The following is a 15390-nucleotide window of genomic DNA, read 5'->3' as shown; positions in this document are numbered from 1 at the left end:
AGTGCTGATCAGGAAAAGTTTAAAACACTTGCTTAAAATATGCAGGTGGATGGGAATCAGAGTTTCATCTATCTATGCTTAATTATATTATGTGCGCGCTCTTGAAGCTTGTCTTTTTTATTAACATGCTGAGGCTTTCATAGTGTGCACCAAGCAGAATTACTGCTCTTGACCTTATGACCCTGTTGATCTCCAGGAACTGCCCGTATAATTTCATTTTAGGGCATCATTGGGTGCTGGCATTAAAAATGTACATATTTGTATTTCAGTTTCTGGCTTTTGACATTGCTGTGGCTCATACCTGTGACCAATGTGCATTTCAGAAGTGCATTTTGGTCACCTTCATAGTCAAGAACCTTGTTGGATGGTCAAATATCTTCGTTAGCACATGGCTTAAATGAGAGATCTTGAGTCACAGCTGTCTTAAAATGCACACTTGTCTTTGAATTTCCATGTGCTAATGTAATTCATGTTTGTTTTATGGTATAGAAGTGCAGACGTGACACAAGAATGTAGCCCTCTGTTTGTTCTCTTTCACCTTCCAATGCAGTTATAGTAATTAATCTAAAAATATATAAAAATTAAAATTAAAAATATAAAAGTAAGGGCAGCTAATGAAAAGCTATCTGAACAGACAAAAACCTTTTCTGGAAGTGCATTAAAAGATAGCGGCGGTTTCATGGCTGTGCGTGGTGCGTAGTTAGTATAATTGCTCGAATTTACATTCCTTAATCAAATGTAAATAATGTGGCCTCAGAGAACCCTTTTTAAAATCTAGAAGGCTTTTTTTCACTGTTTCAAATAAAGAATCGTTTGGATGCTATAATCAGCATAGCTCAATAGATCCTTGGTGGCCGTCCGGGCTCATGTGTGGCTGGATCTTGTGGCAGAGTTGTTAGTGTTTTGATTTCTTTCTAAGTTCCGTTTTCTCTATCATGCTCTTACAAATAGTTTTTAATGAGTGCGGGAAGCTGGCCTTTTCAACTTCTTAGTGAAAACCTCTGAAACTTCAATATGAACTAACTTGAAAATGGTTCTGAATTGCCCTTTTCATCTTTCTGCCTGGACCTAGAATGAGATAACTAAGAAATAGTGTATGTATACATTTTCCACAAAGTATATTAGAAAAGCAGAATGCAAACGTATTATTACCAGCTGCAATTTTCCATGTTTAGAAGGTAAAATAAGAAGGTTGGGTTAATATTTAAATATAGTGTCTTTAGGGAGCAAACAAACAAACAAAAAGAGAACAAAAACAACTAAACACAACTTGTGCTGGATTTCAGCTCTCCTTGTGGTGTCCAGGTTTATATTTGAATGACCAGTGACTTTAAATTATTTTAAAATGAAGGGCAGGGAGGAATATTTGTGTTTTGGGGGGGTTCTTTCTAAAATGGACTGTTTGGCTTTGTGCTGAGGGATTCAGAATTCTTCCTGCATTGCTGTGTGCCTTGTGAAAGCATTTTAACCCAAGCGCTCAAAACTGAATTAAATCCACATTTAATGAAGCAACTGCTATGCCCTGCTGGAGAAGTTTCCAATAGCTTCTTTTAAATGGTGATGTGAACATAATACTGTCAGGCTGACAGTCCTTGAGCTCAGTCATTCCTGTCTGCGGATGGCAAAGCACAGACAACGGCAGTGGAAGTTTGCTGATAATGTCCTTACAGGACTGCTGTAACCTTGGCTGGACCATTTCTGGAGCTTGGAGGATAATTCTTGGACACACGGGCCCACTCTGTTAACTACCACTGAACTTCCTGCACGTTGTGTATTAACGCTGAAGGATTTTCATCTGGTGACATCAAGGCAAAAGGCTTTGTACTGAATTCATCAGGCACCATCATAGAATCACTTACAAAATGTTTAATGGCAGTGAAATACCAAATGTATTTTTCTGAGTCCATTGAAGAGGTTGCCATTATATACATGTACTATATGATATGGAAAAAATTGGGGTTAAATTTGCTGCCTCTGCTAAATGGGGTGAGATACACATTTACTTTTCGCATTCAAGCCCACCAACACACTGGATTGATCTTCAGATTTCTCTAATCACTCCTAATAATGTGGCTTTTGGTGACTGAAAGCATGTTCAAACTGACCTCGAATCTGACCAGCAAATGCTGTGCAAGCACGCCCTTAGAAATCCTTATGAACTCACCACGCAGAGTAGCAGCTCTTAGGAAAAAAAGACAATTTTCGTTCTACAAGGGTTCAGAGACGCTTTAAAGTGGATTGCTTTCATGTTCTCTCTTACTCCGTATTTTGTCAGCTTGGTTGAAGAAACTGTGCCAAAAATTATCAGTGTAAAAGGGTCATGTGTTGCCATTGGGTAAATATGTCTGCTTTAGCAGTCAATATCTGCACACGTTTAATGACAAAACTTGGCTCTCGATTCAGAAATATTTTTCATCCAGTAAATGTCTTCACAGAGAGTCAAACACATTGTTTTAAATATCCCCCCTCAAGTAACTTCACTACATTTTACGACCAAGATTTGTTTTAGTACCTTTGCTACCCCAGTGGGGGTGTTTCTGCCCATCTGTTTCTTGTCGACACCAAAGTTGGGCAAGTGCCACTTCTCATAATTGCTTTTTTCTCCGTGTTTTTCTAAACATTGCCTGGCAAAGTTATTGTAGGAGTTTGGAGATTTGTCATCCTTTCACGAGGAGAGCATCGTCTTCGCAATTGATGAGGAATGATTAAAGTGTAACGGTTTTATTTAGATTTTAGATTTCATGGATTTACATGCTGCAAGACTGAAGGGTTTTGAGAGAGGAAAAAAAAAGCAAACAAAAACAATTTCTTCTGTTTATTTGTTTACAAAGGAGGAAAGGATACCAAAGGAACTGAGAAATATCATTAAATATTTTTTATTATTCTAATTCTGAGTGCTTGTCTTTCATAATAATGCTTTACCTTGGAGTGCTTCCTGGAGGTGGCATGTATACGGGGAGAAAATGGGGCAAAAAGATCAATTTCATTTATGGTGCCACTGTAAGAGCTTTTGTTCCTGGTACGATGTCTGCCATGGAAGAAGCTGTTGCCCCTCACACAGAGTGTGGAAGCAACAGGGACGGTGGTTTTTCTTCACACATCCTTTCTGAGATGCCCAAATGCAGCGTTTTGTGTTGGACCACGGAGTTACTGAACTGGGATTATCTGGATTCGAGGGCCTTGGCTACTTGCTGAGGTTCAGATCCACCTCTGCAAAAGGTTTGAAGTGCTGTGTAAGTGCCTGCCTAGGGATTAGCCCTAATGCCTTGTGCCTGCTGATTTTTCTTTCATTAAAAAGGGACATTTAACGGCTTGACTTCACACTCCCTTCCAAGGTGGGCCAACCCATGGTTCAAAGACAGCTGAAGAGGAGAGAATAAGTGTGCTGCCAAGTACTCCGGGCACTTTGACACTGATGAGCCTCTGTTACCTAAAATGTGCTGTGTTTACTTAGAAGAAAGTTAATCCCTCTCCTCTTTGGTCTACGTTAAAGCGAAGCATTTGACTGTTAAGACAATGAGGTTCTCCTTGCACGTCCACGTTAGTACTTGGGGCAGGTCACAGCACTCATTGAACCTCCTTGCTCGAAGATATCTCCGAACTCAGACACAAGTCAACATCACAGCCATTTTCAGGTTAATACCGTTGGCTTAGATTGCCACTTTATTCCAAAGGAAGCTGAAATTTTGGAACACGAGGTGTGTGACTCAAAAACCACTGGACAACGGCCGTAAAGCTGTGCTTCTGTCAGGCTTCATTGGTTTGTCGTGGTTCTGGACACCCCCTGCTCCCAGCCCATGTCACAGCGAAGATCTCAAAATGTGAAGATCACAGTGAAGATGTCAAAATGCTGATACCTCGGGCACCCCAAAGAGAGCCAGCTTGCTCTGTCCCCCACTTCAGCGGTCTGCTTGCAATTAGCAGGTGTAAAGACGAGCAACCCCCCTCCTGCTTTCTTTCAGTGAGCTGAAGCTTTAATGTCTACAAAAAAAAAAAAAAAGATTTTGATCCACTGCGAAGCTGTTGGGTTTTTGTCTGCCTTTTGTCTTCAGTTTTACTTTGAACAACCGCATTTTTATTTAATGCCTAGCGATCTCTGCATAAATAATAGCCGTTTTTTTCCCCCGTGTTCATCTCTTTTTGGGAGAGGACTGGTCATATTCCTGCTTTACTTAGAAAGGATGCAAGAGAAGCGTAGCTTTCTCTTCAGCTGGTAAATTTTGGTTCTTTAACCAGGTTATTGAGTTCTGGAAATAGCAGCCTGGAGATCAGCACGGCCTGCAGAAGAGTTCTCAAGTCCCTAAGAGAGAAGAAGAAAAAACCAGACTGCTCCCAAATTGTATAATACATTGCCCTTACAGAGCTCTTTCCCTGAAAGCATGAACTTGAGGTTGCAGTACGTTACTTACCACTGCTAAAGAGAGCTGCTTCTGTTTTTTTCTCTCTTCTCCGTGCTTCATTTTCAGAAGGTCCCTTTCCCCAAATACAATTTGTTGTTACTGTCGGAGGAGATGGCTTCAAGTGATTATTTCATATCTTCAAAAAACAAAAACAGAACAAAAAACTGAATACAGAGCAAGCGAGGAATGTTTGCTGTCAAAGGCTTCATGTCAAACCCCAAGCTATAAAAGAGAAGGTCCTGTGGAAACTCAGAAGTGGTCCTGACAAAGGACCAATATATGATCATTAGCAAAGGGCACGTGTAGATGTCACTCTGATGGTGTCCTGTTTGAAAGCAGGCTGCCCAGATCTTCCTTCTTGCTGCTTCTGCGGGTTAAACAATGCTAAAATCTTAACTGAATTAAGATACAGGAGATGGGGAAAGAGTTTTGGAGAGGGACTGAAGGTGAGGATTTCGCTAGCCAGACTAGTGTGACCTCAGACTTCTTTGTCATTTGGTTGCTCAGTGGCGTCTTCCACCACCTCACAAAAGAAAACTTTGTATGCTATGAATTTGTACTTGTAGCTGCTTTTCTGTCAAAATTTAGGGACGCCTCTGTTGCCTTGGTTGATGTTTTTACTTGCCCCTTCAGAGGATGTCAGCAGAATGCATTAGGATAGCGATGCTCCGTCCTTTTTGTCAATTCTGAAATTTCAAATATCAGTCTTAATGTTTACCAGCTTGACAGTATTTAACCCTTTAAGTGAACAATGCTCTGTTTTTTCATTCCTGCAGTCTGTCCCACGAATTATGGTTCAGTCTGCCAGTATTGATGCCAGTGCTGCGAAGATAAAACAGGTAAGCACGCCCTGGGATGTTAAGAAACAGCTTTCATGTTTGCATCACTGCAAACCAGAGGCAGTAAAAGCTGCTGCTGGGATAGTTACTTAAAACCTGTTGCACTTTTAGTGTTGCACTTTTAGTGTTGCTTCACTGTGAGATGATTAAATGCATTGTATTTTGCTGTGTTTTCTTAGGTGCTTTGTATATTGTTGTGTTTTCTTAGGTCCTGCTAAAGTCCTCCCTTACGTTGCTGGTTGCATTTCTATGTCTGAAAGCCTGGCTAATCACATGATTGCATTTGCAGTTAGCTAGCTGAAATTTAGCTGTTGTGGTGCTTTAAAAGACAAATTGCTAGGCTCTGATGCTTTCTATAAACAGAACGAGTCTGTTATTCCGAGTGCTGAGCTTTATTCTTGATTTTACGTTTCAAGCCAATTCATGATATCGGCGTGAAAAAAGGCTCTTGCTAAGCTGGATGGAAAATAGACCTTATGATCTCCCACAGTTCAGCAGAACTTCAGTCTTATGAATAGCAAATCAGCTTTCTCCCACTGCTTTTATTGTCTTAGCAAAATGCGTGTTATCTGAACGCTCACAAGGGAAAGCCCAAAGCAAGACCAGAGCTCCAGAGCCCACATGTGCAGCACCCACCCCATAGAAAAGCTAAAAATGTTTTTAATCTGCTGCATCATTTCAAACAACTTATCTATATTATATTTCACTTAGCAATTGCAAGCTAGCCTTTGGTTCTGAAACTTGTAATTCAATCAATCTTTCCCTCTTTCTTCAAACGCCACTTAACCTCCCAGTGGAAGGAATTCAGAACGAGGTGAAAACCCCGTTGTTTGGGACACTTTACCACTAAATGGGAAGAACGCAAAATTTTGAACAGTCAACAAAAATGTACACTCGAGAGTTAACAGGGAGGATATGCACAAATCTGCCTTCCTCCAACCACTTTTTTTTTCTCTGTATTAGCAGCCTCCTCCCTCCCCCCCGAAGAGATTTAGAGACATCCTAATCTTTTAGAGTACATGTGCTGGCAAAAGATATTGATCTATCAGATTTAGTAAACTTTACAGCCAAGAAATACATCACTAAAATGGGCTGTTAATCTCACGAGGTGCAGTTAATTTCATACTCTGAGAGTGTGTGGTGCTGGCATCCCTGAGGTGGGAATGGCATTTGGAAACGGGGACGTAAGTGACAGTTTAGTTGGAAAGGGGATGATTTATCAGTCCTGAAAGTTAAGCCAAATAACGGAGAGAGACTTATGGATTGTGGCCGTTTTCACATTCCGTATAAATCCTGCTATTCAAACAGCAAATGACCATTCCTGTAATATAAATAATTTTTCAGTAAATATTGGGGAGCGTATTTCTTTTGGTTGACACTTTTCTTATTAATGGAAGAAATAAGCTGACAATCCTCCCAGGTTTGTAAAGCTGACTTGAGATCAACTTGCATCTTCTGGAGATTGCAGCTATGGAGGGATTTAGATTTGCTGGAGGCCTTAGTACATCCCTGAGGCCTTATATCTGTCCTTTTAGCCCAGATATTTCGGATCTCAGAGCTCCACGGTCACTATCCTCTTCTGTTTCAGATCAGCCAAGAGGAGGTAGGGAAACGGCCCCTCGAAGCTGCAGTACAGACGTCGGAGGCAGGAAAGAGTCCCGAAAAGACAACCAAAGTGCCTTTGCAGCAGCCCATGGGAGATGCCCAGGCCCAGGACTCCCAGGAAGGGCCTCCAAGCCCTCTGAGTGAAGCCTCCAGCGGGTATTTCTCTCACAGCGTTTCAACAGCCACCCTCTCGGAAGCCCTCGCAGCTGGAAGCGATGCCGTGGTTCAGCCAGGGGGACAAATTCCTACCTCGAGTGACTTCCCAGCTCCTGCTGCGGCTCAGGCCTCGTCTTCTGACGTGCCAGGGCACTTGGACAGCTCTACAGAAAGCCGCCTCGGCAGTAAGAGAGAGATTCAGCCCGTCTCCGGCCTTCAAAGCGCTCACACGAGACCAAAAGACAGCCCTGAAGTGAATGGCAATGAGGCTTTGAAATCCAAATTGTGTGCATCTCCTGTGACTCAGAGTGAGCAGGCAAGTGATGCCCTTGTAGGCAGCGATGCAAAAAGCGCCTTTCCTACCTCCTCTCCAAAGAAGGAGCTATCCAAACAGTCGGTGGAGTCAGCAGGACAAGCTCTGAGGAAAAAGGAAACAGCTTCTGGGGCTTCTGAACTGGGCTTTCCCAAATCCCAAATCCATCCCAACCAACCGTCCCAGCCCGCTGTTGCAGCCTCCCCCTTCAAAATCCAGAAAGTCAAGACATCAGAGCTCAAGTCCTTTACGAGCATGCTGGGGACGGATCCCCCGTGTCCTCTAAACCCAGAAGAGCAGCAAGAAGGAGAAAAGAGCGCGTTGGCCGCCCGCGGGCTGAACCGTAACGGATCGGAGACGGCGGAAGAAAAACTGGAAGTGATTTCCGACTCTGAGGACGCCAATGAAATTCCCGAGTGGCTGAAAGAGGGAGAATATGTCACAGTCGGTGCAAACAAGACAGGCATCGTTAGATACATTGGGCCCACAGACTTTCAGGAGGGAACGTGGGTTGGTGTGGAACTGGACTTACCCTCAGGTAAAATATCCTCTAGGTTGGGTGCAAAGTAGTGTTCATTTTAATGCTGCTTTTTTCTAAAAGGGTTTCATTGGCCATTATTGGGTAGTCCGAGAAGGGAAATAAAACAGGTCCCTCTCTGCTGTAATCTTTTTACAATCTGCCCTTGTAATCCTAGTCTCCCTGCCCTCTGGGTTGTGTCCGTTCCCAGTTACTTCACTAGCCTCTTGCAACAGAGGGAGAAAGCTCAGCTGCTTTTATAACACGGCTCGTTAACCTGCATTTTGCAGTATTTGTGTCCTAAGGGCCTTCTTCTGGGCTTCTGCTCCGAGGATAAGGGCGTCCGAGGCACAGCAGGAGCTGTGGGACTCAGATGAGCAAAGGAATTTAGGCTAAACAAGATGTCAAGTCTCCTAACAAGTTACTTAGTCTCCCACAAGCTGTTTTAAAATAAGCAGTGAAATTACTAAAGATATATATATATAAGCAAGTATGAAATAATTGTATGTTGACCGCCAGGAAATACAGGTGATTTAAGGTTTCTTTCAGCTTTTAATTTGTCATTCTTGACTAACTCTTACCTGTAGAGCTGTAGGCTTCCCAGAATTGATGTGATACTTCATTTTCAGGAGCTAGGTGCCATCCCTGGGGAGGTTTGCTCACATGTGCCATCGTAGCGTGGTGCAGAAAAGCAGTGGTTTCAGCACAAGCACTTTAAAGCGAAGGAGATGAGAGAGCAGGCGGTGACGGCTGGCATTTCTTCTCTGCTGGAGCCCCAGGCTTCACAACTCCTTTCCTCGGCAGGTTCACGCCAGCTTTCGTGGTGCTCATTTTCTCCTTTACCCGAGAGCAGGCAGGATGGGGGAAGCCAGGACGTGCTGGTGGCAAACTCAGGAGGCGAGCAGGAGATGCCACTGCCTCTGATAGCAAGAGGGTTTGGTTTACCAAGGGCACTTAAAGCTCCTGATTTCAATTCTTTTAACCAAGCTGTAAAACTCCGGGCTCTGGTGAATCAGCACCTCCCTAGGAGGTGCCCACACTCATCTCTGCTGCACAGAGATGTTCACCAAGACAAATGGTGTGTCGGGGACCCAGAAGTCCCGTTTAAGTGAGCAGTTATGGTGTGCACATGGTGTGCTCATAAAAGGTAAACTAGGCTGTTTTTTTAGCAGCTGGTTACTGAAAACCACCTGGGGTTTGCCACCCCAGAAAGCAAACGGTAGCCCTAATCCCTCTGAAAGTTGCAGTCCCAATTCTCAGTCCTGAATTATCTTAAAAACAGATGTATTTGTAGACTCCCATTTTCAAAAGTCACCTTCTCTCCCTGTCTGGCTCCTCTGGCTCGCACTGCTAGGGCTGTTGAGCTGGTTGCACACCCCCGGTAAGCCTCCATGGAAGATGTCTGATGGCTACGAGATTTGGGGTTGGCCGAGGACTCAACCGCTGATGTTACTGGATATTTTACCCAAGGATTGGGTCCCTGGCTTAGAACCGTAGAATATCCCGAGTTGGAAGGGACCCGTGAGGATCATCGAGGGGAGGCAGAAGTCCAACCCTGTCCTCATGAGGATGGATCGGACCCGGAGCTGTGGCGGTGGCAGAGAGGAAACGTAAAACAAAGCGGGTGACCTTTTGGTGATGAAGAGCTATTGTACCTCGTGGTGTTGCCTTTGCAGACAGAAGCGGTCCCAGGACGGTGTTTGTGAGGCTTTTAAATGCTTTGCAGGGAGAGATTAAAAAGGTAACGGCATCAGCATAAAGAGATCACGCTTTTCTGTTTTGTGGAGGTTTTATGGCGTGGAAGCTGCTCTTTTAATTGGCTTTTTCCTTTCTTCCATATACTTTGCTTGTGACAAACTAATGCGTGTATTCCTTTTTTTCTTTTTTTTTCTGTATTTCAACACTTTTCCTGAAATGAAGGATTCCCCAGAACAGCGAGCGGGGAGGAAGCATCAGGAGCATCCCGTTTGGGTGCCCTGTCCCCATGCAGTGCCAGGGGCTGCCCGAACTACCCAGCCTTCTGTATAACAGTTTCGAGCCTCCCATCATCACGGTAGCTTTTACTTTCAACCAAGCCCTTCTTCCCTGCAGCATGGCAGCACATCTTTCAGCACAAGGTGCTGTGGTGGCTCCTTGGTTCAGTTTTTCAGCCACATCCCTGCTTTCGTGACACCCGGCGTGCCGCTGCGTGCGGGTGCCACCCATCCGCCTCTCCAGATATCCACACCACCCTTAGCCATGAAACAAAAACCTAGTCTGACAAAATCTGTATTTACTCTAACTTCGCGGCGTTACACTTTTTTCTGTCATCTTTATTTATTCATTCGAGGTTTAGGTGTTTTGTAGTCGTGGCTCAATGGCAGCGCAGTTGGATTGCATCCCTGCTGCCGTGCCGGGACCCTGAGCGCGCCCGCTTTGTGTCACCTTCCCTCCTCTTCTTGCCCCAGGTAAGAACGACGGCTCCATCGGTGGAAAGCAGTACTTCAGATGCAACCCGGGCTACGGATTGCTCGTGAAACCGGGCAGAGTGAAGAAGGCCACGGGACCGGCCAGGAGACGGAGCACGGGGCTGAGGGTGCAGGGAGGGGCGGCCGCCGAGAACAGGAGGAGCGGCAACTTCTCCGGCTCGGCTTCCAACCTGGCGTCGCTCACAGCCCTGGCTAAATCGGAAGGAGGAGCCCCGCTTCGCCTGGAGAAGAGCCAGAAAAACGCTGAGAACAGGAAATCCTGGGCAAACTGAGACAGCCCCCCCACACCGCAGCCGCCTGCACCGCAGCCCGGGGAGCAGATCTGACGGCTTCGGGAAGCTGAAGCATCCCTGCGAACTCCTGGTTTGTGGCAAACACTAATGAAGGGTCTTCTTTTATTCTGCTTGGGGTGATTGACATGTTAATTCTTTGCCTTGTCACGGTGCTGGATCTACACCCAGAGTTTCGTGATGCTTGGGTGTACGCCTGATGGCAGGCAGCGAAAGCTGGCGGCGGTGGGTGGCTGGAAGCTCGGCTCTCCTCCACCTTTCGGGGAGGGAAGAGATGTGAATTGTTCAAATTACAGCTTGACTTTCCAGTAGCTACAAAACACTACCCACGTGCTAGTGCTTCTCAAAGTGCGACTGGCAATTCTAAAGAAAAGTCCCCAAAATAACTCATTTTTTTTAAATAATTTTATAAGAGCTGTGTCTGTCTCGCACAATACATAATGAAAGGGCAAGGTAACGATTCTGGACAGGCAGAGAAGGGAACGTAAAACTTTATTTGCTTATGAAGAACCCCCAAACCCCTTTGTTAAAAAGTTAGGTGAGCCAGGACCAGGACCTGCTATGATTACTGTCCTGCTGCCCTTCCCTCCTCCTGGGGCAGGCAGCACAACCCAATTTATTGCTGCTGTGTTGGAAACGAGATGAGTCCCGTGGCCCGCTCTGCAATATTTCCGATCCCTTCTTTTTGCAGAAGAGGGGAGTTGGGTGAATTTGCTCTCTGTGATCTACTCAATGTGCTCACCAGGCCAGGATCCTCTCTCCCCGTCCTTTGGGCCAGGAGGGTTTTTGCAGGGACCAGCACCGCAGCGCTGCCCAGTTCCCAACCCGACCCCGTGCTGCTGCCGGGGCTGCGCCTCCTGCCCGCTGCTGGAGGTGGGAGCACCCTGCCCAGCCTATTTTTAACCCAGTTTTGCAAAAAAGGATTCTGGTAACGGGATGAATCCAGCCTATTTATTTGTATTTATTGTTTTAAAATGAGAAATGTTTGCGCTTTACAATCGCCCACCGCCTGACGTTGCACGAGGAGCTCCGCCAGCCCCCCGCCAGCATCGCTCCCACGAAGCAGCACACACGAAAACCAACCCGGTGGAAGAGCTGCAGGGTCTTCCCCCAGACCAGTCTTTTTGAAAGTGGGAGGTTTGGCCTGGCTTTCCTAACGGTTGATTTTTATTTTTGGTACCCCTCGCTAGTTTTTAACATCCGCGAATTCCATGTGGCTGTACGCGTGCGTGTATACGAGCGCACATACCGACGTACATGCACTCATTTTTCTAACAAACCAAGGAAGACCACAGGCTTTTGTGTTCTGAGCTGTTTATATCTCGTTTAAATAATCACGGGGGGATTGGACAGCTTGAGCAATAGGCGTTTTATCTACATGGGGAATATTTAGGATGCCGAATTCATGATTAAACTTCAAGACGTATCTAGTCTCTGTCCGTGTTGCACGCGGGTATCTAAGTGCCTTAGCCATCTGGTTCAGAGGTCCAAGGGAGAGATACATTGTCATCAAAGGAGATCGGGATGCTTAGTGAAGGAGATAATTATGCTGATTTACTGTAATTAATATCATTTATGCAGAAGGAATAAAATTAAAATAGAAACTAATCTGTAGCTGAAATAAGCGGGATGGGTTACAATGCAGCAGGCGTAGTGCTGCCAGGGACTCGTGTATCCTTTCAGCTTTATGTAACTAGCTTCAGCGTCTCCTAAATTTTCATAGAGAAATCTTAATATATAATGTACAGACCGGCTTTTAAAGGCATTTTTAGTGTACAGTTTTGTTCTCCTTTTCCTTTGCACGAAGCTCCTGTCCTTTCAAGCCCAGACGATGGGAGAAATTTAGTAGTAAGGAATTCAGATGCTAAAACCTCGGGGTTTTTTTTAAGATTGTAACTGTTTTTATAGACATGATCCATGCAAGGAGACAACATTTTGGGGTGTGATGAGTCTTGCTGATGAAAGACCACCCACTAATTAACACGACGCCTCTTATACTGCCTTGTGTGTTTTCTAAACCCCATCTTTAAGGTTTTTCTACTTGCACTTTGTTCTGATGTGCTACCGAATGTTAGCTAACGTGAAGCAGCCCCCTAACCAACAGGTTTTTATAGTCTCAGCATTTCATTTACTGGATTTAGGGATATCTTTGAAACTCGGTGTCTGCGAGGTGGCCCCTTTGGGGGGGATAGGAGGGAAGAACCTGTCCAAGTCCTCCTGAACCCTCTTCAGGACTGGTTTATCAAAGGTGCAGCAGTGAAAGGGTGAAGCAGCAGCAGCTGGGCTAACAGTTCGCTGTGGATTCTACCCGCTATAAATTCCTCCGGCCGTATTTAACTACACTTTTGACTCTATAAGGACTTATTTAAATGTTTGCACATCTGGGGCATGTGCTTGGAGGCTGCAGCCAACTGATGCGGGGTGGATTTCCTCTTCCACCCGCCCTCAGTCGCGTTACAAAACTGTGCTGTATGTTTGCAGAGGGGCACGGAGCCTGGTCTGAACAGCACTTGCTTGCTGCCTCCTCTAGGGGAAATGGTCCTGGAAGGAAACATCCTAAATACGGCTTTGGGCTTTCACCGTCTTGTTTGACTTTTGAAACTAAGCCTCTCCTCAAATCCTACCTGCCCCCCCAAAAAATGCACCTATCCCAACCAAATCACGGCACAAGCTCCCCAAAGCCAAACAAATCAGATTTGGCCATGAGGATGCTCTTGGAGGACTTCTCTGGCTCCCTCCTGCCCCCTCCAACTTTCCCAGCCACCTGAGGTTTCTTCTCAAGATGCTTCCCTCTGTTTGGGCGCAGTGAGTGCACATCCCTCTGCTCAAAGCCAACTGTTATTCTGCACCAGCTAACCAGAAAGCATCAGTTTAAACCATGATGAAGGTAAATTTATTATTTTTTTTTAAAATTGATAACTAGCAATAGAAACACTCTACCCTCAGCATAAAGGAGGAGGTGCTCTTAACTGGAACAGCCCAGCCAAGAGGCTGGCGCATTAATAGCTATGCATATTTTTTTCCAAGATTTTTCATGCACTTTATACAGGGAAGAATAATATTTAATGCAGGAAGTGTAATTTGTAGCAAGTGTCTCATCTCCTGTGTCTGCTTGGCTGTGTCAGCTTGCTTTCTGTATCTGTGAACTGTGGTCGAGTCTCGGTTTCTGGGGGTAGAAAATCAGGTTGGTGGGGGCGAAAATGTGGCGGTCCACCCGTGTCAGCAGCTCGGTACCCCCGCACCCCTGCACGTGGAGCAGGATTTGGCCGTGCAGGGTCGTTTGCTCCAAGTCAGCCGAGAGGATGCTTTTTTTGTGGGGAGTTTTTTGGGGTTTTCTAAGCCAAGCCAAGACTTTTTACTGTGCTGTGCTCAACACTCTTGCGGTGTTCTGATCTTTTTGGCCAAAATAATATCTTTTCGGCTCAAGGGCCTTGGCTCTTTGCTGTTTAATGATGTAGTTTAGCTGAGGAAAACCAGGAGAAACAAGTCCCACCTGGGAGTATCGCCCACGTCCTTAAAAAAAGAGCTGTGCAGGGGCTCAGACCTCCCCACTGTGCTGCTGCCTGGACGCAGCTGCCCAGCCCCAGGCTGGGAGGCTCAGCACCTCCTTGCTCTGCTACGAACCAAGAGCCTCCAGCTCGTTGTGCCTGGTGGTCCCGAAAACTGATCCGAAGCGAGCTTGGGCGATGCACGGGCCTGTTCACACTGTACCGGAGCTGCCGAAGAGTCTCTTTTCTATATCGATGCTTGTGTTGTCCTCCCGCTGGCACTGCCAGCTCTTTGCACAAGAAGTTCAGTTTTCGCAGTGCCTTATCCCCAGGTCAGCAACTAGTGCAGCGAGGAGGTTGATTCGCACTGACCTCGAGTCTCTGTAGCTTCTAGGGAATGAAGATCGTGGTAGGTAAATGTGCAGACTGGTCACACTACAAAACCCTCTTGAGCTGGGGTGACAAATAAGTGTCTTGTTCCTGTATTTCCTTTATCCATCCCTGCTTTCCCTGATGCAGGAGCCGCGCTCCCTGCTTTGCCCCAGGGCACCCCAAAAGTGCCCCATATGTGCCTCTTGCAGCCCCTGCACGTTTTGCTTTTTCACCCCCAGTCATGCCCACCGTGTCTTGGGAGCCTCTTCCAGCTCGTCTTTCTTTCTGTTGATTTTTTTGTAAATGTAGTGGGTCTGTATATAAGGAGTGGATATTTACACTGTGGTATCACGTGTTGATTGGTGTACTTTAAATGAGCTAAAATCCAAAGATACTTTGTAATGAGCTGTAAAGTTTTTAATTGTTTCTGTACAATACTAAATTACTGTAATATTGTATTATACATGCGATGCAGCCTGCAGTACCTAAATAAACTCCTTTAGAGCCTGTATGTCTCTGCTTTATTGATCCAGCTCGCATCCCCAAAACTTTCAGATGCATTTCCCAGCAGTACGACAGGAGTGCCGTTCCTTGAGGGTGCTGTGGTCTGTCACCAATTCAAATGAGGCTGTTTCCCCCTGTTTCCTGTAGTCTTTCTTGCAACTTAGGGATCTTCCCATAGACAAGCACAAAGCCACGGCATTGCTTCCCCTTCATCCTGCCTCCTCTATGGGGCCTGGAGAAATACCCCCTTACCTACAAGTATTCAGGTGTGGGAGCCCTCATCACAGCCTAATGGCCAAGGAGGAAAGCTGTAAGACTTCCCTGTCCTCACGCTGACTAAAAGCAGGTGTTGTGCTCCCTCCCCAGGGCACTGCAGCCCATTCAAGGGGCTGTTGATGCTGCTCCTGCCCTTCCTTGGTCACAGCAGGGATTTCTTTT

General features: G+C 45.7%; 1 protein-coding gene across 4 annotated transcripts in view; it reads left to right on the top strand.

The window, feature by feature from the left end:
* The window catches only part of KIF13B (kinesin family member 13B), a 124775-nt gene extending 109819 nt beyond the window's left edge, over nucleotides 1–14956 (top strand). For all 4 annotated transcript variants that reach the window (XM_040550894.1, XM_040550893.1, XM_040550896.1 and 1 more), the window contains 3 exons: nucleotides 5177–5239; nucleotides 6828–7851; nucleotides 10278–14956. In XM_040550894.1, the coding sequence (XP_040406828.1) occupies nucleotides 5177–5239; nucleotides 6828–7851; nucleotides 10278–10570 (1380 nt within the window). In that variant the 3' untranslated portion in view covers nucleotides 10571–14956. The remainder of the gene's footprint in view (nucleotides 1–5176; nucleotides 5240–6827; nucleotides 7852–10277) is intronic.
* The last annotated feature ends 434 nt before the right edge of the window (nucleotides 14957–15390 follow it).

The sequence above is a fragment of the Cygnus olor genome, chromosome 3, assembly GCF_009769625.2.
Source record: "Cygnus olor isolate bCygOlo1 chromosome 3, bCygOlo1.pri.v2, whole genome shotgun sequence".
In the NCBI taxonomy this organism is placed as follows: Eukaryota; Metazoa; Chordata; class Aves; order Anseriformes; family Anatidae; genus Cygnus; species Cygnus olor.
The sequence above is the reverse complement of the archived record's forward strand: the minus strand, read 5'-3'. Positions and strand labels throughout refer to the sequence as shown.